Below are 26,847 nucleotides of genomic sequence, written 5' to 3'. Positions count from 1 at the left end.
TTGTATCGCAGGAGCCATAAATGCATTACCCATTGCGTATTAACTGCTGGGAATTCGGCCATTGGAATTATCGACGCAATCCGCCTGACGATAATTGAATGGAATCGCGTTAAATAACCATTAATTGTTGTTGCGGGCGCGATTGATATTTATCAGCGCGATCGTCGCCCTGGGCGACGCGGGACGCGATGCACGAATATCTAATACGTACAGTCGGCAACGAAGGCTCGTTTTGCATTGTTAACTATACACGTTCATGAATAAGAGCGCCAGGTGTACCCGTGCGCCGTGCGCGTGGGTGGGTGTACGACGCACGCGTCGCGCCGTATCATTAGGAGTGCGCTGTGCGGTGTGTCGCAGGCGCCACGCACCGTCACAATCGTGACAACACATTGACACGTATTGAACTTCTCGATTAAGGTATTGTTTATAATCGATAATATTTGTTCGTAAATATTAATAATCAACGTTTAATATGTCATGTAATGCATTTCATTAAATGGTCTCATATCGATATACTAATCTACGCTATCGGACATAACTATTATCGATTTATATTCTCGGTTATCGAATTGATATTTATATGCCTATGTTACATTTTCAAAAGTCATAAATGTGAAATGCAGCTTGAACTAGGAACGTGTTTTATATCTTTTCAAAATATACATCAACAACATTTGGTATTAATGATTTATGATATGTACGAATATATTAAAATATTTTTTCATTATTTATTTTTCAACAATTCTCTTATTAAGCAGTGATTAATGAATCTCAAGCTAAACACGCACGTGTCACTTTAAATTGAAACGTTTGAATTACTTTATGCACAGACAAAACTTCAAGTAGGAAAAAAAAATTAAATGGGCGTTAAACAATAGTTAAATAAAGCGTTAACGCGTTTAGCCGCTTTAAAGCGAATAGCCTGCAGCGGTTTATAGCTGTAGGGTCGAGATAGTTATAATCAAACGATGATAAGCTAATAAATGTAAACTTTAATTATGTGCTTATTCGATATTAGCTATATGTATAATTAAGAATTTGATAAAATATAATCTATAATTTTTAATTGTGCTCGAATAAATATAAACTTTCCGATCGACATTAAAATCGCTATAATATAAAACATAGTAGCTTGGTATTAATATGTCAATGATATATGTCAAGAAGCTTGGTTATCACTTTATAATACCGACTAAGAGTGCACATAAGTGAGTCTTTTATATAATTGCTTTTAATATAACTTATTAATAGTTCATATTTTATTATTTATATCAGTTGGTATCTCTATACGTACAATGTAAGAACGAATTCATTACGAAACACGATACGGATCTGTTAATTTACAAAATTTCTTTAAACTCGAGTATAATTTTCTACCGAGAGTAGTATTTATTGTTAGTTATATGTAAGTTAACCGGGAACCCGCTCAAATTAAAATACGACTCCTGGACATCGAGTGCCTAAAAAACAAACGTTTAAAGCAATCATTATAATGAATGGTTATCGATTTGTGGCGTGCCTCTTAAGGACCAACATTTAGTGCCCAGCCGTCGGCTATACCTAATCTATTCGGCCCTACCGTCACGATACCAACTTATCTCCGTCCTCTTATAATTTGGGTAAATTCGTATAATAATATCTGATAACGATCTAATTATTATAATGATCTTCTTAACATATCCCGTTGTTGGAGCGAAATCAGAACGTACGGAGCCTACGCCGGAGTAATGGTGTTATGAAATAGACATAAGTATTAACTGTTCTTTTGAAATAAACACATTACAATGTTCACGGCGGATAGTTTTTACGACGCTCGTTTTGAGTGCTAAACGAGATTTATTTGATTTAACTGCGCAAGTAGCTAATGTTATACGATTAATTATATCTGATTGTATTAAATGCGCTCTCGTAACGCAGTTCCGCGGTACTACGTGTCCACGTAATACCGAGACACTGGAAATGTTTAAAATCGTGCGATACAAACGTGTGAGAAATGTGAGTGTTATGATCGAGTCGTCGACGTGGTATAGTTCCTGGGACTAGGGTTTTCTGATATTATAATATTTAGTTAAACGGTTTTTTATAGCAGAATCGTTCTGATTATTCGCACGCAAGACTAATTTTGTGGTTTTTTTTATACATTCCATAGTTTTTAGTTTTGGATTAACATTGGATTGCGTTATAACAGTTTTTGGGTTGTCTAGAGCGGATTAATGACGTTTTCGTCTAGATTTATAAGTATAGGAAATTATGGTTTCATATTTTAGTACATGCGAAGAGTTTAGTTAAGCGTCGACATACAAAAGTCAGTTATACATACTTTGATGTGAAAAGTACAACTCAGTATAACAGTTTGTGTCATAAACATTACTCAAACACGTTACCTGCAGAAGCGTTGGTCTTATTCAATTATTTTGACTCAAATCCCGTTAAGTTCAACGTAAACAAATCATAATTTTTTTTTGTGCTTGCAATTTGGCCTCTTTTTAATCCAATTCTAGAAGGACGACTGACAAATGGACCGAGCCATAAATAAATCGCCATATTTATACGTCAAAGTCCATACCTAAAAATATATTACTTCGTTACGATAAGCGAAGTTTAACATAACAATGCGACTTATGTGAAATATAAAATCGTACATTATTTGTTCGTTAAATATGTAATTATATCTATTAAATAAAACAGAAAGTCATCCAAAAACAGTATAAAAACAGAGGTAATTATATATGTAATACATCTAGTCGCAAAATAATGAGATAATCGTCTACATAATAATTGCGTCCAGTAATTTTAACAATTAAATAACAAACTCGTTTAGGAATACTTATATAATTATTTATGTCCTTTAGTAATAACAACATGTAACATTTTAGTAAATAAAACTTCAGTTTATTGTGTCACTGTAATCCATCAGCTTTCTCTGTTCGTTGCAAATCGCAAATCGATTTTCAATCGTATCGAATTAATCTTCAATTATCATTATCGATTTTATGAAAAAATTCGAATGCAAATTTTAAATTATCTACATGCTAATTTCTTTTCGTTTGATATAATATATTGTTATAAGCGGCTTGTGTGCGCTACGTGCCAGGCTAGAGCGCGATTTATATTCGTAAATATTTGATAAGGCTGGACGACACGGCTGGACAGTAGGTAATGTCCGGATCTCATCAAAGATTGACGCCTCTGAAACCCTCGTTACCTCCAATCCAATAGATTCGCTAGGTGCATATGGAAACGACCACGCCTCCCTTCAATTAACAGTACATTGGAAAAGTTCTGTAGTTTTAGGGGACAGCTCAAAGCGCTTAACGGTTATTTTTTATTTATTTGGAAAAGTGCATGTGTGCGTTTCAGTTTATGTATCTAATGGACAGTTTGGATTGTTCTTGTGTGTGTATCAATAGATAGAGGTTAGGTTTATAGTATGTAAGAAGGAACATGTATGAAAAATTTATATGTATAGATATTACAAAACAGACACCAGTTTCGGTTCCTTGCGTGTTCTTGTTTATTTTGTATAACTGTAAAACTATAGATCGTTTATACAAACAAAAAAAAATTGACTAACAGTTTAGCTAAAAACATTTTGTCATTTAAAAGAGGATAAAATATTTTCCCATTATGCAAAATCTAAGCTAAGCACGCACACTACAACGCACACTCATACATTGACACGACTAATATTAATAAACGAGGTACCAATGAAATTCCTACTCAGTGTAGAGTAATCAATATAAAAACGTCTTAACTCTGATATATGTTAATTAATCAATCAATTAGATATAATTTTATGTACAATTACCGAATTAACTCTAAGTAACTCCTGCTTCAAACTGTTTTGAACGAATGTTTTCTTTTCTTTTTACATTAGCAGCCAGTAAATTTCCCACTGCTGGGCTAAGGCCTCCTCTCCTTTTGAGGAGGAGGTTTTAGAGCATATTCCACCACGCTGCTCCAATGCGGGTTGATGGAATACACATGTGACAGAATTTCGTTGGTTTCCTCACGATGTTTTCCTTCACCGCCGAGCACGAGATGAATTATAAACACAAACTAAGCACATGAAAATTCAGTGGTGCCTGCCTGGGTTTGAACCCGAAATCATCGGTTAAGATGCACACGTTCTAACCACTGGGCCATCTCCGCTCTTGTTTTCTTACATATTAAAAAAAAAAACATTAATATTTGAATCTGATAAAATACAAGATAGGGTACCAACCTTGCTGGGATTAGCGCAGTATTCCGGTTTTGATAATGTAGTTCGATTCTTTTGATTTTTGTTTTGCGTTTCTAGTTTAATATCCTGTGCAATAATTATATTCAACAAATTAATTAATTATAAATCAATCCTGTTCTCAATTAGTGTTTTATCTCGTGATTAATTACTTTAAGAATAATTCTGTACTCGACGCGGTATTTAGATTCCATTGCAAAGTAACTATTTTTTGTTGATGTCGATCGTCTCGTGAGTGATTTTGACTTACTATTTTGATTTTTTCGAATGTTTTGATAATAATTTGCTTAAAAAATCTTTCCTTTTAATTGTCGCACCTTTAGTTTTTTTAAATCTATACTAATATCATAAATGCGGAAGTAACACTGTCTGAAGTAACACTGTCGATGAAATTTGGCGTGGAGATAGTTTGAATCCCAGAAAAGGATGACGGGTTTTCTTAATCCACCACTCGAGGAGATGACAGTTTCGCATCACAATCAGATGACATATCGCAGACACAATCGCATGGGTTAAGCCGCGTTCTGAACTAGTTAATTATAATATAACTAAAATTATTATGTAATAATTAAATTTTAAAATCGGATATAATTAGCGGAAACATGGAAAAATTATTATCAACTGAAACAAAAGATAGATACCATCAGACATGAAGCAGAGACACTGGTTTGCCGACAAAGGAGACCGGACATCGATTTGAAGATCCTTATTTTAACGAAATCTTATCTTTGATTCGATAAACTTTAATACAAACAATGTTTTTTTGTAACAAAAATGATAGTTTAATTTTATTGTTTGCAATAAAATAATATATGGATGTATTTAATTGTATATAATGTAAATATATATTATATATATGTAATTGTATTTAACTAACATACTGTATTTCAAATGTTGAAGTAGAGTAGCTACAGAGATTTTAATAAAATGATAAACATAAATATAATATTAATTGATTTTTAAACAAAATAAATATCTATTATTCCGACTAATAAGCACTAATAAATTCCTTTGAATTTTTCTCTTAATCCAGTTAAGGTAAACAGGATCGCTTAACATACGAGAGGAAGTGCCATAACGGTTTCTACATAATATTCATAAAATAATCTGAGCAAACTTGGCACATCCAAATGCTTTAATAGCGAAGCAAATCTGTGTTCACTTGGCACAGCTGAAAGCTATTAAGCATATACGAATGAAATTCGAAAGTTAAAGTCCAAAATTATAATTGACATTGACAATAGGAAAAAAAAAACGAATACCCAACCAGACCATTTTCAAATGGGCATGAAATTCGCTGAACTTGTTGTAATAATAAAAAAAAGCAAAGTGCTTCGTGGCACACAACCTACAGATATATCACATCTATTAAAAGTCGACTTCACGCAACCCGATAATAAAAAACCGAAAACTGGAAAGCGTTAGCGTAAAGCAAATAAAAAAAAAACACACGCTTTGAATACCGCACATTTTCACCCCTGTACACATTGTTTTCACCCTATGATATCTAATATACGCCCACATAAAACATTAATCCGTTCCCCTTTCTTTGCAGAGAACTTTTCATTTGACAGATTGGTCTAAATTAGTAGAGTTTTTTTTATTTAATTTAAGGGGTAATGGATAACTGAGTACTGTTTGCGTTGTCACGAGACTTGGAAGTTATTGGGGCTATTGTTGACACGGCCAGTCGAGCATCTTACTTGTCCTGTTTGACGTTGTGCGCTTATTTGATCTGATCATCCCCCCTTTTTTATTAGTTTTCGCTGTAAATGTAAATAATATCTCCTCGAGAGATCGAAGTAGTGAACAATGGATGATTTTAATTATTTATCGTGAATATAAATTACATTTATAAATTACTAGTGGTTGGTATTAGCATACTGACAGACACAGAGTTACTTTCGCGCTTATAATATTAGTATAGATTATATAATTATATGCATAATAAATTATAAGAAAATATAGAGCATATTCTAAGAATGTGTGCGTGTACAATTATATTAATATTTATTGATTTCTAAAACGTTCACGTGGAAGTTTTAGTTGAATGTTTCGACTTTTTCCATCACATAAGTTCCCGTTGACACTGACAGAATATTTTTCAAACTGTGTCATATTATGTCAGTTTTAAGGGTTCGTATATCTACTCCTAGAGATGAAGTAAATAGAAATTATAATTAAAAATAAAAATATAGTTTTAATGTATATTTTCATTGTTTTTTAGTATTGACTGTTCCAACATTTACTATTTAAATACTAAATGTTCAATATTTGTATAAAGGGTTAAGGTTAGGTGGGCTGTTTTGTGAGGGATAACAACGTGGTTTTTACTCTCTTTAATCAATAAAATTGATGACTTTTCTCTCAAACAATATTATATATATTCAAGTGAACATTCAAATTTGCATTTTATCAACACTAGAAGACGTTAGCTTATATTTATTTCCTATCAATTGTTAAAAAAATTATATAATTAGTAACTAATACCGATCCGTGAATGACAACACATTCTCAAACCCAATATAAGTTACAAACTAATACTTAGGTAGTTACAGTGACCGATAATATCCAACTCACAGTTATGCTACACGATATTGTACCCGTTTGTGAATGAATACACAATTGTAGGTATATGCCTTGTGAAGAAAGAAATCGACGCATTTATGCTAAAATTAAGTATTTTTGGTGAAATTTTTGTTGCGTTCATTGCCGCAGTTCAATAAGTATTCCATTACAACGCGGTCAAGTTACGTACAAACGAAAATGAACTTAAAAGCAAAGTGTTACGAGCGAAAATTTTGTACATCGCGTGTCATATGTCATCAGCCTCGCTTATCACGATTGACAAGGAAATCAGAGATACTAAATATCGATGTATTGGACGTAATAACACTGCGGTGTAATGTGTATAGTTTGAAATAACTAATTACAGGAATACACGCTAAATACTAGTTAAACCACAGTGTAGAGCGCTCTCGATACAATAAAGCTTGGTGAACGACCACAGACAATGACGACATACATTTTTTTTTTATCATATATATTTAATGTTCATTTGTAATAAAATTAATGTATTTTATGTTTGATACACCAAAGGAAATAATACATCAGGGCCGAATATTATTACTTGATGTTATATTTTTTTCATGACATTTAAAATTTAATATTCTCATTAAATCAAACGAATACTTAAAAAGCCTACACATTTATAACATCAAGTGATATTTTAAAGTAATTAAATTTGTAGTGTTACTTTATATTACTAGTATTTACAGGAAAACGTATTTCGTTTAGTGCTTCCCTGATAGTCTGCGTCGAGCGCTGTGTGGTTTATTTCTACCGCAACGGCAGAGGGTTATGCTTTTAATACGTATCATGTATACCGCTTTAGTATCAAAGCGAGGACTGATTTACACAAACGAAGTACTCTCAACTTAGAGATCTTAGAAGCGTTCATTGGTCATTTCACTTTTAAGCCGTCCACACTGACGGGTAATTGGCTTAATTTTTTTATTTGGTTTAATATGACTGTCTACTCAGAACTGGTAATTATATTTCTAATTTCTTATTATATTTTTTGCACCGTATTCTCATATTACAGTTATCTGGATGATTCTGCCTTCAATCATTATGTCAAATATTGCAAAATTGTTGAATATATTTAAAAAATATATTTCCGTTAAGAACTATTTACTATAAACTAAATTTAAAATATTGTGTTTATCGCAATGATTATATCGTTGTGTATATTATGTGGTGTTGATAGTGCTTGAACAAATATGGCCGACGTTGGCGGCCGGCACTTTGTAATTGTAGCTGTTAGGCGCGAAAATCTCGCGTCGGTGAATAGACTCCGATTTCACCAGACTTCTCGTTACTGCTTATCTTTAATTACTATTCCCTGGTCTGACTCTTCACCTTGATTTTAGAAGATATTTATATTCTGTTGTTTATTTTATTAGTTTCGACACAACGATTATATATCATCTAAAAATAGTATGAAAGTGCCAGTAATTTAGGACATCTTCGAAATCACTGATTTGACAGATTTAAATGAAATATTCTAAATTAATACCATAGTCAAAGGCATCAGTTTTGTATCGGGAAATAGAAAAAAAAATCAATGATTAGAATATTCGTTTTTGAACTCCGATCATAGGCATATACAAAAAAATATTTTATTAAACTTATAATACTTGTATTGTTTGAATATGATATGTTAATCTTCTTCTAGAGTCTTTTCTTCTAAAAGAAAATAAACTAAGACTTTTCCTTTTTAATATTTTAATAAGTACTAAAATCATCAAATCAACCGTTTCCTTTGAAACCAATTTCACTTTGTTTAAAGAAAACAAGTTGCTGTCCTCCAACGAAGCATTAGTGGTTCAAGTGGGGTTCTGTGTGCACAGTATCTTATCCTATTATATTAGACAAACTCTCTTTATTTGATCAAATCTTTTGACGTCCTCTGGACCACTCAGTTCCCTTTAATCTTTCCGAGGTTTAAGTATATCGGTTGAGTAAATATATTTATATTTGTCATATTGAATTTGTTGAGTCCAAATGGTTTACGATTTAAAATTTCTCGTTTGTCTTTTTATGAACGATGTGATTGATATTCTTCGCGGTTTAAGATGAAGGCTGAAGAGTGGGAGGGAGAGGATTCATGTTTATTGTCTTTAGTATTTTAAATTATTTGTGTTATTTTGTTTAACAATAGTCACAAGTAATATAGTATCTTGGTGGCCAAGGTTGGTCGTTCATTGGCGATGTAAAAATGGTTAAAAATGCTTACGGCGCCAATGTCTATGGACATTGGACAGTGGTGACAACTTACCATCAAACAGCATTTGCCCGTCCGTTATGTACAAAATAACACCTTATAATTTATAATAAAATTTCAGTTAATTATGTGAAGTTATCTTATTTATATTTATCTCTATTTCTATTATTATTATTATTAAATTTTACCAAATTTTTTTTTTTTTTCAAATAATAATAGTTGTCGAAAATCTAATACCGAAAGCCGAATGAAAAACGCCATTGGAAGAAACTCTTGTTTCAGAATATGAATTAGCCAAGAGAACAAACCTCAACTTTCGAGGAGATTTTGGCTCCACAGAGGACAGTTAGATGGATCACATCGCCCCTTCTTCGCACACTGTTAAATTACATACAAAAACGTGAAACCTTTATGCTAATACTCGAATAATATCTAATATTACTATAAAATTATCAAATAATTAATATACAACGTATTCTTGAATAAAATTGTAATTAGGCTTATCTATAGTTTGTTTTCCAACGACAGTTGTTTTTAACTAAACACGGAAACACATGTTTTAATTTGTTCCTTGGTCATTTATTACGAACTAAATACACAAATGTAAATAATTAGCTAATTATAACTTTTCAAAGGTGTAAACTTTGTAGGTATTACAATTTGTGTGTTTTTTTTTTTTTGAGGTTCGTTATAAAACGCAAAAGTATTATCTTCACGATCGCGTATAGTAAATTTACTTTTTTATGACGGCAACATTTTTACGTTCTTATTTTATATTAGAAATCGCAAATCAGATTAAATACTCTTTGGAACGTTGGTCTTTTGTGTTTAAAAAAAAACATTTTATATTATCTATTATAATTAATTAATTGAAAAATTCCAATTGAATGACATTTAATTTTTTGTGCATTAGGTATATTAAATATTTGACAAAATCGACTTGTATTAAAAGCACTTTAAGCGACAAATGTTAAAATAAAATTAATATAATGATAAGAAATTGGCTATATCGAGGAAAAATTTTATCGTTTAGTAAACGCACACCGATTGTATTTATGTATAAGAGGAAACGAATCTATCTAGGTCTTTTATTCGTGTTAAAAAGCCGATAAAGTAAAAAATAGCAATTACTATATCTTTGAAATACAGACATAGAATTATAAGGGGGGCGATGCACGCGACGTAAACTTCGATCAACTAAACCTTCGACCGGCGATTAATTAAGACTATTATATCTAACACCAGTTAACTAGTAATAATACTGACCTTACTTATACCTTAGGCTATTACGATATCTCGAAGTTCTAATTATTTCCTAGATGGCACGCATAGTGTCACCATACGCAAAGATTTGATTAATCAAAGTATTATACAAGCCTATATGATAATTTATTCGCCAGTCACTTTTAACGTTTTTCCGGATAGATCATTTACTTAACGTAAACGTGAAAGTTTGCGTTCATTATAATTACTATGAACGACATAGTCAACGAAATCAAAGACGTGAGTCATGAGTTCAGTAATTTCCTATGTATTTGTACTGTGTCATGATTAATGGTGTTGAAGTTGTCAAGTGCATCATGTAAAGGTAATCACTTAACTACGAGTGGATCTGATTGCAGGTTTTAGTATAAAAGTGTGATTGTAAAGTACCTATTAAGTATCTAATGGTTATGTGATGTATGATGTTATATGGGTGAGCGGTTTGGCAAACGAGTCACCTGATGGTAAGTGGTCGCTGTGCTGCCAATAGATAGTGGTGAGAAATATGCCTAATGCCAACCTTTAGAAATGAGAAGTACAACCTACAACCGGAACGTAACAATACTAAATATTTCAGGGTTATAATAATAGATAGATTTTTTTATGGCATTATGACGAGCATATGGTAAGTGGTCACCACCGCCCATAGACAAAGGTGCTGTAAGAAATATTATCCATTCCTTTCATCACCTATGCGCCACCAACCTTTGGAACTAAGATGTTACGTCCCTTGTGCCTCTGATTACATTGGTTCACTCACCCTTGTAACCGGAACACAACAATACAGAGTACTGTTATTTGGCGGTAGAATATCACCAAGTAGATATAAGTAATCTATCCCGATTATGAGAGAAATTTCTGGAATGTGTCAATAATTCGTCAAGTAAATTATTGTTCATCACATTGTGGTCAAAGAAATATCGTTTGCCGAACCCCTATGAATCCGATCGCGATCAATAGATAAAGTCTGGTTTTAATTATGAATTCATATAATTTCCTGTGTTGTTTTTTTTGTCCATTACAGTTTTAACTGCATTATATTATTAAGTAATCGAAAGGCGATGCGATAGTGATCGGGAAACTTGTTTTAAAAATATTAAGTCTTTAGATTGGACACCTCCGATATTATCTAACACGCCCTAGAAATTGTATTAATTTGCATTTAAGAATAATACGTGAAAGCGGTCTTGTTTTGTCGTGTTAGCTGTCAACTTAAATAAACTAAAGAATTATTCTGACCGAATTTAGAAATTTTCACCGTAGAGATTAAATTATTAGGGAGTGATAACCGAGTACTCTTGAACTACAAACTTTATGGTTGGTCGTTCCGTTTGATATTTTATTTATATATCACGTTGGATAAAATTATTATTTATTGTTATGTTTCTTAAACAAGATTTGTTTTATTGATGAAGCTATCGCTATATTTATTTTTTTTCTTGGAAATCATACATAATCATTTAATTACAATATCACTGTTGTAAAAATAGGTAATTATTTTGAAAACAACATCTTAATACGTGTAGTTTTTAAGTAATGCTTCGTTATCAAACATGATTCATATTATAGGCCACCTAGATTCAGACCTAGGATAATACAATAGAAATAGAAAGTTCGAAATGGGCATCGAAGGGTTAAAGCATTTGAATTAAGTTATAAAAAAAAAAAAACCATTCGATTAATAGGATTACACGCACCCATACACAGAGTGAAACTGATAGACTTACTATACACACCTCTCATACCTAATTCGTTTACAGAAAATACGACTCTATTACGTCGTTATTAGAACGAGATTTGAATGTAGAATTTTGTCTATGTAGGTGACGTCTAGGCAGGTGTTGCGTGCCGCGAAACCTGCAAGTAGTTTGGCATGGTTTTTGTTACTTATCTATTAAATACTAGCTATGAATGTATAATCGATTCAAACAGTCCGCTTTTATTATACTTACCGCGTTTTCACTTTTAAATATTTTATATTCGGGGGATTTAATATTTACTACCGAGGGCGTTTTAGTGGCCACCTTTCGTTTATTTAACGCTTTTATTCATGGCGTATAATTAAATAACATAATACAATATTGTCAAAGAATTAGGTTAATTGTAAAATTATTGCTTAGCCGGTGTAATAAACTTTGTTTAATACATAAAATTGTTACGTGTTAATGAGGTGTGCGCCACAATAGTCAAGTCTCCTCATCAGTTATACAAACTAGTAAAATACTTGTATAGTGATGTTTAAATTCCAAAAACGCATAACGCATAATACATGAAATTTAAATAATAAAAAACGTAATAATTCGATGCGTACTCGTGCATTGTGACAACAGTCAAAATAAATATGAGCGACCAATTAAACTCTGATCTTTGAAATGGAACGTTCGGTGATAAATTTGTCAAATAAATTCAATGTAAGGCCGGCGCTTCCCAAACTTTTATGAATACGTTATAGATTCAAACGGCCGATGAAGTCGACGAAATGAATATTGTGCTTTACAACCGCTATTATTTACTTTTATAAGGTGTTTAATGGTTTCTCAAAGTTAACGATACGTTTTGAATGTGAATAAAAGTTTTTTTCACATCGACTTCCTAGCTCACTTCAAACGATGTATGTTGACAAAAATTACTGTTATGTCCGCGTTGACCACGATGATGATGTCTGCTCGACACTTTTCTTGAAAATAATATCGCTAATTGATTTTTTAATGGACGTATTTTGAATATATTTAAAAAAATAAAAATAATGTTATGGATGTTGAGAACTCTTTTTGTTTGTGTTAGATTTTCAATATTTTAAGATAAAATAATTCTAAAAATTGACATTCTAGTTCTTAATTCGTTACATTTCATTAAAGTACTTTAAAAAAGCCAATAATATATTCTTGTGAATATAAATTAATTAATATTAATAATCCCCTACCCTTCTTTAAAAACCTCTGAAATAAATGATATATAACATTAAATATTTGATCGTAAAAGGTTGTTTGTAAGCAAATATTTTTGTATTTTTTTTAGTTGCTGGTGGGCAGCAGCGGGGCGGGTAACGGCGGAGCGGCAACTTCGCCTGATGGAGGCTCAAGCTCCGCGCCGCCCCTATCGCCTGGTGGCTCTGGGGTAGTCGGAGGAGCCCTATCCCCAGGCGCGGGAAGCCATGCCAGTACCCCTGCCGCATCCTGCTGCGACACGCCAAGGCCTATCATCACCGACCCAGTATCGGGACAGACGGTCTGCTCCTGTCAATATGATGGAGCCAGGCTAGCATTGACCTCGTATCCAAGACTATCGAGTGCAGCGGTTGGTGTTTACGGGGCCCCATATCCTTCAACGGATCAGAACCCTTACCCCAGTATCGGCGTCGACAGCTCAGCGTTCTATTCACCATTGGTGAGTCTACCTTTCAGTTATTCACATAATATTTGACTTCGTATAGATTTCGTAAATCGCTGCTATCAAATTTAATAGCAAGTTGAACAGAAAATGAATGTCGGAAAACACATTCGCTCGGAAGATCATACCATATATTTGTAGCGCCAGCTTGCCACTGTCTAATCCAAGATAATGTTCGGTTCTGTTGCCAAAAGTAGAACAAACAGGGCCTGCAAATTGGTACGAATAGGTCGTTTGCCGTTTGGCCATATACGAAGCAAGGTTTATCGCTCTCTGCGATACTTGTTTAGTTCTGGCGTAGCGTGCGAGCGTCCAACCGGTCCGTGGGCGCTGGGCCAGAAAACCACCGACACCTCGCAGGCCCCGCCACCGCCCTGTCACGAAACATTAATATTTAAACTTGAAAATAAATTCGAAAAGCGACCGCCATTATTATACCAATTACATTCTTTCCGACCGACGTTGGACGTCTGTGTTTTTCGAAATGAGCCTGATGCTTAATTTTTTCGGAAGTGCCAAAGTTCTTTTTCGTTAGCGTCATAACATTACTCTTGCGGTTCTCGAAGAGTGTCGGTTTGGCACGTCGTCTACTGGAAAAGGGGACAAATGAGCGGTTGTCGGCCGCAGGATCCTTAATCCCTATAAGGGGCGTAGTCTAAAAACGTAATCCCCGACTTAGGTCCTTTTCTCAATAATAAAAAGTGCAATTGAAAGACTATTGTAGAGCGATTCGGTGTTATTCGTTTTTATGTGATTTCAACTTACGACACGGAGCACATGTGAAATCCGCTAAGCCCAGAAAATCCTATCAGACGAAAAGATGATCCGGTTTTTGTCAAGTGTTAAGAGGAAGTTCTCGGCTTAATCTCGAAGTGTTGGAACGCGATGGAGAGAATTATTTCGATGCTTGAATTTTAGCTACTTTGGATTAATCTCTAGATCGCGCCGCAGATAATAAGCCCGTGAAATTATGATTAAAATATGAGTTTATTCAACTTGGTAATTATAATATCGTATGATAACTCGTGGTAGGTAATTGTGGATGCATCCCAAATCGCCGGCAGTGAGATCTCTATCTGTCATTGTATTTAACGAGGTATGTGAGTACCTACGCTCTGTGACCCTGTTCAGGTTTAATAACAGGTGTTTAAATGTATGTATACTGTCATTGTGTGCGGTGCGCTCATACCTAACTCACGACAAGCCCGGCCGGTTCCGTGCAAGCGACAATTTAGCGAACAATGCCGACGCTTCGCCACAAATATACCGAGGCTGACTTCGTAAGTCTTCAGCGTGGTTTAGACGAAACGAGATCTATTTGTATAAACGTAAGATTGAATTTCCAATGACGACGACCGACAACCATTGCCGGTAAAAATATTCAACTGCCATTTTAGTACACGAGCGACTCCGGTGGCGCCGTCTATCGTCCCGGAGTCGGTAACAATACGCAGCGCCATCTTTTGTCTATTGTCCGCTTTTTATAATCAATAAAACGGTGTCGTTTTTTTGCTGCTTTCAACATTGTGATTCATTAGCTGTGAAATTAGCGTGCACGGCTTAATAAAGATATTACGTTGTATCAATTATTTCTTAAAGATTTTTAAGCAATTTTGAAAGAAACCGTTTCAACAAGTAAGTTTCTAAAATACATTTAGTTCGTATAGAGTGCATTTTCTCGAATATCGCGATATACGACGTTCATAAAAGTAGTCTAGGTAATAAAAAGCGGAAAAACAAACAGTTGAGATCAAAGTCAAATAAAGAAATTGCCAATCGAGTGAAGTCCTACTCTCATTGGCCGACGGAAAGCCGCACTTTATAAAAGCAATTTCAAGACAGTGCCTTCAAACGGAGAACGCGTCTAAAAGTTTATATTACTTAGGTATTTAATACTTGGAACTTTAAGGACCTTTTAAAACACAAACATTTATGTAACAATATATAGAAAGGTAAAACGGAATATTTTAATTTCATCGTATAATTTTCCTTTTTAAAATTATTTTTGATTTTTTAAGTGTTTAACCGACGTCTTGTAATTACTTTTATCGACATTGAATAAATGAATTGGTTTCCATTTGAACTCTACAACCCTTTGAAACGTTGAAACCACAAGCCAATTACGTCAAATTAATCTACCTAATTAAGGTTAATCATTAGTATCACATGTTTGTGATAATAACAAAGTTTAATGAACGCTTTAAATACCTATGTCAAATATAAATTCCGATTGGATTTCGTCCGATTGAACTATTGACGTTAATCGGCTTCCGACGGCGTTTAATTTGTTATGAATAAAATTTAAAACAGCTAAACTTACTTGCAATCTATCGCATTGATAATCCCGACTGATTTGATGGCGAATCTCATCTATGTACAAGATATATTAGTTTTCGTGTACGAATACGTAAACACAGATGCACCGTATTCCCGTAGTCCACTGGGACGACAATTTAATATGAACGAAGACAGATCAGGTGCAAGACCAATAGCATTACCTTTATGACGTCAATAGACAGATAGCCTCAATATTTATTGAGTTGTCCTGCGATTTAAAGTCGCTACCTCAGGCCATTTCGCAGAACATGCTAGCCACTAGACGAATTGTTTTATGTGATTTAATTTAACATAAGTAGATCAACTGATTTTGAAATAAGAAGAAATTATTAATGTTAGCTCATCAAAAATTCGAATGGTTTTAAATTATAGCATTAGTTAGGAATAGTTATAATGGAGACAAATAATAGTCCCGTGAGATATACAAATAAGAGAATAGTCATAAATATGATTGGGCATCATATATACGAGCTTATTAACTTCAGAAGTGTTATTCTGTAAGTTATCTCACTCGTGAAATATCGACTTAAGGTGATACGCGATCGCTGTTCCTTTTGCTTTTGGAATTATCATTTCTTTTTTTTTAATATTATTATAGTCCAATATCGTATGTGATATTCGGATATTTCACGCTCGTGTTCTGCTTTGAGTTTCTAGATCCTTCTTACAGATTGCTCTACAGTCGTTGATGAGCCAACATTGGTTTGCCAACTGAATTTAACATGAGGCACATAATTGAGATATAAATTTGGTGCTGGTATTAGAAATCTGTTTATTTAATATATGTTGTCAAACAAACGAATAGGCTGCCTGATGATAAGTGGTCACCACTGATAGACATTGGTTCAGTAAGGAATAATTACCGTCACTTAAGAGCAATACTGTGCAGGGCCGGATCTACCATATGGCTTTTTGGGCTTCAACCCAGGGCCCCGTGGATTCAAGGGGACTCCTGCTAAGTCAAGTCAAAGTCAAAAATAGACGATAATGCAAAAGAATCCATAATTTTATTAAATTAAACAGATCGTAGCGTTTGCAGCCCTGCGAGTCCTGCAATTAATCAAACTCATTCAATTAATTTAATTCAAGTCAACGTTCAGATATGTCTTAGATGGGCCCCTAAGTAGTGTTTACCCAGGGCCCCCTAAACTTACGGTAACTATCCATACGAGCTTTCCCAAATCCCTACCACCAAGTAAAAGTATACTAACTCTTGTAGTATACTTACTATTGTAATTAGTTTCATATTGCCGCCAGGTCTTATGAACATACAAACTATTTGTATATTTTTTTTTTTAATATTTACTTTAAGTTCCAAAGAAATTTAAGAGTGAAAGTAACAAACTTAAATCATTCATTCGAGTCTAAACTCAGTGCTTTGTTCGAAAGTATCAGTTCATTTCATTATCGCGTCCAAATTAAACGTTTGATAACAAAAAAAAAGACTGTCCCCGGCCGACTGTAAAAAGGACAAAACGCCAATCCAAATATGTCACTAATCTTAAGTCAAGAAGTTTAGGAACAACGAGAAATTCAATTAAGGGGTGTAAGAGTAAGATGGAAGATACGCGAGAGCGGTGTAAGAACGAGATGGTATTATAAAAGTGAAGCGAATCAGAATTGGAAATAGCCTTTAGGTGTTAATTAGAGCCTTATTAAGCTGTCTCCTCCCGGTGGGTGGGCTGACTCTTTCTTCATTAATCACAAAACCTGGTCTAATTATTGAATTTCAATATGAGTTCGTCTGAATGTATATTTGTATGTTTAACAATATCTCCGTCTATTTGTTGATAGTTTGACGGGTACTTTTCATTATTATAAATGCGAAATTAATTATCTGTAGATAATTTAGCTGTTTCATAATATTTATTTTATAATTCTTCTCGAAATCGGCATTTGTTTACGTATATCTAGTTGAACTTGACACAAAATATCTGGTCAAGAGATACTTATTTTACCGTTTAAGTTATCTGTACGTCTAAATTTAAAACTATTATTAAATGTAATTTAATTTTAAATATTATTATTTACAACTGAGAAACGAATTCGACAGTGATTTTTTTTTTTTAATTTTATATATTTACACATAGATTTCATTACAAGATAGATAGTTGAATTTTCGTCTAGTCGATGGTTGGTTTCAAGTTCTGGGTTCAAATCCGAGATTAGATCAAATTAATTTAATTTTACTTATAAGAAATTCAGTTCTACCTTGATTTGGAAGATGGCACTGCTTAAGCTTGTGCCTTTAAAAGCACGCAAAGACGTTTCTTCAATGCCTTAATTCCCTTCAATCGTGTATTTTCTTATTAATCATAATATACACAGTGAATCTGTACTTGTACACACTATTGTGGTACAATATCTCTCATCAGTTAATTAGTAACCGTTGAGATCGACCAATAAGGCGGAAGTCAGTCAAGCAAACAACATCATCATTACTAATATTTAAAGCGAATCTATGCCAACACGAGTAAAAAAAACTGTATGCTCAAAATATCCCGACGATATTAAATAAGTATCAATATCCACCACTTAAGAAAAGCCGGCGAGATCGTTCCGAATAAAATAGCGATTTCTGCCTATAGCCACATAAACATCTGTGCGAGACATCGGGATCGAGTATCAAGATTAATTAATCCTTAAGAGCAATAAAGTAATTATTGTAATTAAAGTAATTTATTGTACATAGTATCTAGATGGTGCAAATGTATAAATAATGTTTATATTTAACAATCGAGGGTCTTAATTACGTTATAAGTACAATTGAAGAATATATTTTTTTAATTTTAATCGGAATAGTCCGACTGGAACTGCAAGAGACTTTAGAGGTTTCACGGATATAGCGCAACCACGGAAACAAAGATGTCTTGTGATTGTAATTACATTGAATCACCCAGTATACAAAACCAAACAATTTAACATTTCTGTGTGATAGAATAATTTATGCGTGGGTGGTACATACATATCTGGACTTGCATATAGCCCTACCACCTATTATGTATAAATATTCGTATTATTAAGTACATTATATTTTATGAGTTCGAAAGTTAGTTTTCGCTTAAAAATAGTTATTCAAACGAACGAGCATAGGAAACGAACTGACAAACTATTTTTTTAATAAATTAGTATGTAATAATAGCGATAAGTTGTTGACATTATTTCGTAAATTACATATAAATTAAAAAAAAAAATCGTTTCATAATTGAAAAACAATATATCTATAATCACACACGCCGATAATAATCGCTTGGAAATTTGGTCGATTATAAGTGGATATTTAATGAATTCTACAGTAATATTACGTATTTTTAAGTGTTTATATAAATACAGGACAGAATGACAGAAAGAACAGGTAATCGGGGCTTAAAACTAGTATTATTTTCTAGTCTAATATTTATAACAAAACGGTACAAATAAAATATAATTGGAAACTAAGCAGGGTAACCGCTCAGCTCCGGTCTATTACACAAAATATCTGTACGTGGCATCTATGAGCCTCTCCAATTAATTAGGGCTCGCGACCTTGCCTTCTGAGTAATGGCTGAGTTTATTTTATTTCAACACTAATTAGCCCGAATGGGACGGCAGGAGGACATAAAGGCGGGTTTCCTGAAATAAACGCGCTAAAATTAAAAGTGTTTTATTTTGTTTTATTTTCGGTTGAATTTACGTCTATTGTTTGAATATGTTGTATTGCAACTTACATAAATACCTTCGTAATAATAAAAAATACCTTCGTTAAGAAAATGTTTAAATTATAGAACGAAAAATCACGTTGGCTTTTTTTTTTTATTTACACACAACTAGGCGTAGGTATGTATTTTTAATGATAATTGGAGACAAATCACACGCATGTTACTAATAATAATATATGTAGGTATATATTATTTGATTAAATATTTTTCGTAATAGGTTATATGACGAATATCAATTATATGTATATAAACGTAAATATATAGCTTTATAAACGTGTATTTGTTTAGTTATGGTTCAATTAGTTTAATTATTATATACTTTTTGTGCCGCTTAAATTCCACTAGTACCAATTTGTTATAAAAAAATAAAAATAATCTTGTTATTTATAACTAATACGTTATAAACTAAACTACCCAATCAACACCTTATTTGATCCCTGTAACTTTGAGTAAATTTATTTGTCACCGATAAAATGTCAAATTGAATGAAGAACTTATTTATTTAAAAGCGAGTTTCGATTTGACAGTTTATATTCTAAGTAAATAATACTTATATATATTAGGTAGGGAGAAGTACCCACTATAGCATAAATAACGATCGAATTTCGACAAAAAAAAAATCAAACACACAATACCATCGTATGTATGATTATAATATTTAGTCTTATCTCTTTCTTATATATGTCTGCTATATACATATATATATTCATTCTTTGCCATTTCAACTACCGAGATTTCGAACATGATATATTTACCTCTGCCAACGTTATAATTATAATTAAGTTTATTTAAGTCTGTCTCAGACACGCTATGTAGTTGCCGACCCGAATATTGTATTGAGAAATAAATATTTAAATTTGACGATAAACTTTGTACTAATTCGTAGTTTGACGCAAATACGAAAAACAGGTTTAAGATAACGTAGATACGAAAAAAAAACTGTCGACCGTGTCTTTATTTTTTTTTCGCTTTAGACTTTTTACTGATGGATTTAATTTCAAATCGAGTGTAGTACACACTACGCGTTACGATACAAACTTGCCCTTAACACTTGCACAAAATATCCTCAACTTCCATGTACAGTGCAGCTACGAGCGCGGCTGAGATAAATGTTTCAAAGAACATATGTTATTTTTGTAATAATAATCTGTTGAGTGCTGGTATATATAATATAAATATAACATCGGCCGCCATTGCTTCGATATGATGCAATAGGGCCGGTGAAACGTGGGTGGGCTTATCGCAGATACATCGACAATTTGACATAAATGCGTTAGATTATATGACAACTGATAAAATGTTGTAAGGGACCGCTCCGCCGTGATTGACACGCCGTGTGTTTACATACAGATATACCGACGTACACTTCTGAATCGTTATCTACCGGCCGACACATAAGCGCTTCGACGTTATCCGAGACCGAAATACATGGTTCCACAAATAAAATCTGTCAGTTCGCAACGCCTCGGGCGAGTTCGGCGTAATCGTCTACAAACAATGACCGCCCCGCTACCCTCGTCTCACCTCGGACGCGTTAATTGCTTCGCAAATATACTCATCTTCGCACTAAACGTTTACTTGCCGACTTTAATGACTGGGCAAACAAAGCGGTCGCGCGGTCAGCCGACTCCTGCGGTTCTGCCGCTAATAAATCTCCGGCTTTTCCCCGATTTCCCGACGTCCCGACGTCCCGCGGTGGACGCCGGACGGTGGAGCGCGCCCTCTCCGCGCCACTCTTATAAATTACCTACACGGTTTCACCATAAATCAAACGATGGTCGAGCTAAATGCATTTACTATTGTTTGGACACACTTCGCACCGAAATGTTGACCACAGTCGGCATGTTATGTCGTAGATTTGCGGACGCAGCGCTTCGCAGGAAATTCGTAACGACCCTCCGCCGGAATCGAGGATATTGCGAGCGTTCCGCAAGGAGACGCGCATTAATCGTAATCGCGTAGGATGCGACCGATCGGAAGTCGACTAATGTGCGCTAATTGAAACCGCCGAAATTAAAACGGGGATAAAGACGTTGTTTTTAAAAGCAAAGCATAGTAATTATATCGAACGCGGCATTAGCGCGGACAACAGCCAAAAGGTGCTCACAGACCGTTATCTCGGCCGGAAGTTGAAAAAAACCCGATCCAGGCGTAATTTTCGTCCGCGAGCGGTCGCCGAGCATTAGGATAAAAAACGACTCGTCGATCGAACTTGAGATAGCTCGTAACCGCGTCATTTCATTTAAGTTTGTTTTAGGATTCCTTTGTGCATTATGAATAAAACATGCCCATAAATTATGTCAAATGCCTCCCTTCAACGGTGGGTCACATAAATTTAAATGAATGTTTCGTCTGTAAATGACCCAACCCTAGGCAATGAACCGACATACGACAAATAAATAATAAAAAATTACACGCGTAATTTAATTTTTCAATCAAAACTATCGACGACGCGCGGCTCTCATTCGTACCTCATTACAGAGCACAGTGCCAAATATGTTTAACTTCTCTTGTGCTTTATTGGCATACAAATGTTATGTTTATACGTTTATAGTCTAATGTTTAAATAATGAACTGATTGAAGCGCGTTAACAAAGATATATGTGATTTTAAACATGAAAGCTTTTATTAATTAGTATCAATGTTTGAAAATAATCAGTCATTTATAACGATTCATTTTGTCGTATTGCACGGACCTAGTTCACATAACACTGCTAGTGTATTATTTCTATCTCAGTAAATAATAAAAATCTATTCATATGTAGTAATTTATGTATCTATTTCCGCTGACGTTTTGTATAGGAAACCTACTAATTTTCAAGTTCATCAAAAGGCGTGACTGACTTTATCATCTTAGACAAAAACAATCACTTCTCATGTGCTACGGCCACATGTGCACGTGCCCTTGGAGTAGCACGGTGGAATAGGTTCTAAGCGTTTTTTGTAGCAGTGAAAACTACGTGTTGTAATTGATATATTCTTAAATTTAAATGTTGAAAGTTTGACTTGTGTGTCATTAATCAATTGCCACAGTAAGTGAGTGAGCAAACGTAATTAGAGGCGCGAGGAGTCTGCGTCGCGTTGACAGTGTAAAAACTTATTCGAGAAATTAAAAATATTACAATTAATCAGAACCAAAAAGTACTTCTATAATTTCAACACAAATGTTCTTCGAAGCGATTAATAAGTTAACCTATTCGAAATTTTATCGTATAACTCATAATCATATTACTTACATGTTAATTATTCGGGTAATCAAAATAAGACGCTCTTTGTTATAATGAAACACTTTCTAACGTATCTCTCGACTGTAATTAAATTTATAATTACATGTATTTCTTTTTCATTTCCGTAATTGCAATGGTAACTTAATTACCTTTGAACAGTCATTTATGTAGTAAATTTAATTTTATAAATGTATTTTTAAAAAGAAAATGATAATTAAAGTTTTCTTGTCGGATACAATATTATTATTTTACGACTGCTTTTTTGATTCAGTTCTTGGTATATGATTTTACCTCTTGCTTAGTACGTAGAGCAGTTGGTTCTGTGTCTTACCACGCGAGTGGTATTTGGTGTCTCGTCGTATAATAGAAGAAAAAAGTGCACCCGTGTTAGTGCACATACTAAACTCTATAAAATGTGTCGTGCAGTAGTACAGTCACTAAGATTAGCTACCGTTGTCGAAATCAGTCAGGAGGAGATCGTCAATTATAAATATTTTTGTATCTGTGAAATTATTATCGTGAATTGGTCTGATAAGAATCAAAAGATCTTGAATGGAAAGTAAACTACTGCTCATCTAGGAGACTTTTACGGTAAACAAAACAAAAAAAAAATCGCAATTATATATTTAATTTTAATCTATTCAAGTTTTTAATTTATTCCATAAAACATTACGCGCTAAAACATATTTTGCATCGTAATTAGCGAAATCAAAACATTTATTTCTACATTACGTTCAATGTTAACGTATTATATTCTATTCCGTGTTAAGCGAACAAAACATACCGTTGCTGTAAAAACGAAACATCAAAATCACTCTGACAGTAATACACATTCAGCGCAGAATTCGAAAACGCATTGAATAGTCAAAATTTATAGACCCTTATAATATTATGACACCATAATTGCTCGGTGTGCCTATCCCAGGACCACCGGGGTACAGAGACCCAATTTGGAATAGAATAAATGATCACGTCACAGGCGACAATACCGTCAATGAAGATGTCGCGCTAGACAATATATTTTATATTCAGCGGAAAATAACCCGCGTCGCTTCGCATTTGGTAAATTTCGACTGCGTTTTTTGCGAGTTATTGTAGCGATTCGGACAGATGTCACGGACAGGGAATCCAGGATAACAAAGCGCCCCGGGGGTGCATTGTGCGCTCCCTCGCCCCCCCCGCCGACCATTAACACTGACACCTCAACATTCACTCCACTATCAAAATAATATATTAATTTATACATTATATTTATAACGCTCTGTAATAGCTATCTCTAAATGGTTTTTAATGTCCTCGTTTTATTGGTAATTTATACGTTTTCAGCCGTTCACCCTCTCGGCGGCTATTAGAAAACGGGCCCGAGTTTTTATTTCAAGTTATTAGTTCGGATGGTTGAGTTTTCGATTGATTACATTAGGTTGAGTTTAACAGGTATAATTTGCGGTCGGTGGAGCGGGACGCTTCGGCGGGTAGAGGTGACGGAGTCGGGTTCGGCATGTGCGGATTTAGATTGAGGTGTCGACGAACGTCGTCGCGGAGGCGCGTCGGCGCGACGAATCAATCAGATAGACTCGATAATTGATCGCGTAGACCGCGTCCCCCGCGCCCATCTCCCCCTGCCATCCCGCACGCTCTCATTAAAGACCTTCTGTTGTTTGTCCTCCTAATTAAAGCGGAGCTTTATCGGTTTCGGGGTTCTAATTGATACGATTGCGAGAGTTTACGATCGTTGAATGATCGCGACGTGCTGCGTCGGTTTGGGTGTAACCGTGACCGCGTCCTTAGCTCCGATTGACTCGTTTAATCCTGGTTTATTGTTTATTTATTTACGATTACCGACGTCCGGACGCGGGATATGTCTGAGCCGATAATAAAGGGTTTAATTACTATCTGGCATAATTAAACAATTATAAAACTGAAAAGAGGCTAAGTTATATTATTATTAATATGTATAAATCCATTGTATTGTTATTGTTTTGTATTTTAAAACTCGACTAATTTTCCACGTAACAATGAACGTAAGCCGTGACGATTTCATTTAGTTTACTGATTAACGGTAACCAATAAAATTCTAACGAGAGAAAACAAACAACTTAATTTCCAATATCGAACGATTGCGATAAAAACGCGCCGTTAAAAAACTTATTCGATCGGTAATACAATATCACGGGTAATAAAATAATATTAACCCGCCGAATCGCCTTCACATTGCGAACGAAGTGGAAAATGAGCAATTTTGTTTAAATCACAATCTAGCGATTCCTTGATACCCGTGAAATTGCCGTAACGATATAAATGTTAAATAAAACGTAAAATAAAATTGTTATGCTTCCACAATCAAATAATTGTAACATACCCAAGAGCCGGCGCCCGTTGACGCTCATTTCATAGCTTATTTGGGGGAATGTTTTATTGAAGTTCGCCACGTCGCGCTCCTCGTTGACGAATGTAGACTCTAACAGACAAGCGATAAGATCGAATATCGCGTCCAATGAAGCGATTGCGTCACTACCAGCATGAAATGACTCTTTCGTTTCTGTTTTGTCTTTATCCACTTAGAGTCATTTTTTTTCTACTCGCTACAATTCACTTTTAGGTTTTGCAAGTCGTGCTCAGTATCATTATTATTTTATAACATGAATAATACGGCACTTTTTAGTTTTAAGGGCACTTACCCTCGGCTTGCTGTAAATAAAAAGATAACAGCTGAAAGTTTTCATTGTATTCATATTTTGTGACTATCATTTTTTTTTTTATTGTGACAATGGATTCGTAAATATTACTATTGAAATAAATTGATGTCTGTGGAATATAGCTTCATAATGATTTGGCATATTTATGTTTGTAATATTTTATATTATTTGCGTCAATAAATAATTTGATTATTATATGCAAATAATTTGTATTCTTGAAGTTGAAACTAATCACGTCATTGCTCTTAATGGTGTACGTTATATGTCATATAAGTTTAGTAGTTTTTCAATTAGGCATCACTAAAAATAAATCCTTATTTATTATTATAGATACGGTATTCTGAAATTGTAATAATATTTTACAATATAAACTACATATAATTATACATATATATAATTAATACTATATTTATATTACTTACATTTGTATTGCGATTTAACGACCTTAGAAAACATAGCTATTAGACACCTCTCATATTGTTATTTTAATGATTATTAAAACTGTATGTTTACAGCTGTGACTAGTGACTACAAAGAGTGGGCGGCCTTACATGGTATTGTAGGTACTATTTACAAATGCTATTACGATAATGAATAATAATCTGATTTCCACTTCAAGTATCGTCATATTTTAGCCTCTAAGATTGGTTGAAAAATACCTACATATACGTCCTTTTTTAATAAGATCTCATGAATATCCCAAGAGTGGCCGACGAACTGTATTACTAGGGAAACAATTTTGAGTTAATTTCGCCAATCTGGCTGGCGGATTGGTGGAAACATACGTGTCAGAGTTTCATTCGACACGTGCTGAATTCCGAACGTTTTCCTAAGCTACTAAAAAGAAACTCGGTGACTATTCTAATTAGTGACATTTTGGAATGCCTACCTGAAGAAGTTGTTTAACAAAAATACATAACACTTAAAACAGAAAAAGGAGCGCGTTTAGTATATAGTCTTAGTATATAAGTAACAGAGTTTCGCAGTGTCACGCTCTTTAAATTTAGTCGACGTGACAAGCGCGAATCGTATTCTTGTAATATAATATATCAATACTTAGGTGAAAATATCACAAAAAAATGATCCTGGAATTATTTATTATTATAGACATAAGTATCGTCGGAATACTTTGTCAATTTAATCGATTGCGACTTTATACTAGACCAAAGAGGTATTACTTTATTTAAAAGAAGGTAAAGTTAGCTAT

The 26,847-nt window shown here is 34.0% G+C and overlaps 1 protein-coding gene across 4 annotated transcripts in view; it reads left to right on the top strand.

The window, feature by feature from the left end:
* Positions 1–26,847, top strand: part of LOC125076121 (homeobox protein araucan-like) — a 120,612-nt gene that overhangs the window by 69,907 nt on the left and 23,858 nt on the right. For all 4 annotated transcript variants that reach the window (XM_047688092.1, XM_047688094.1, XM_047688093.1 and 1 more), the window contains exon 2: positions 13,311–13,679. In XM_047688092.1, the coding sequence (XP_047544048.1) occupies positions 13,311–13,679 (369 nt within the window). The remainder of the gene's footprint in view (positions 1–13,310; positions 13,680–26,847) is intronic.

The sequence above is a fragment of the Vanessa atalanta genome, chromosome Z (assembly GCF_905147765.1).
Source record: "Vanessa atalanta chromosome Z, ilVanAtal1.2, whole genome shotgun sequence".
NCBI lineage: Eukaryota > Metazoa > Arthropoda > Insecta > Lepidoptera > Nymphalidae > Vanessa > Vanessa atalanta.
This window is presented reverse-complemented; position numbering and strand designations above follow the sequence as displayed.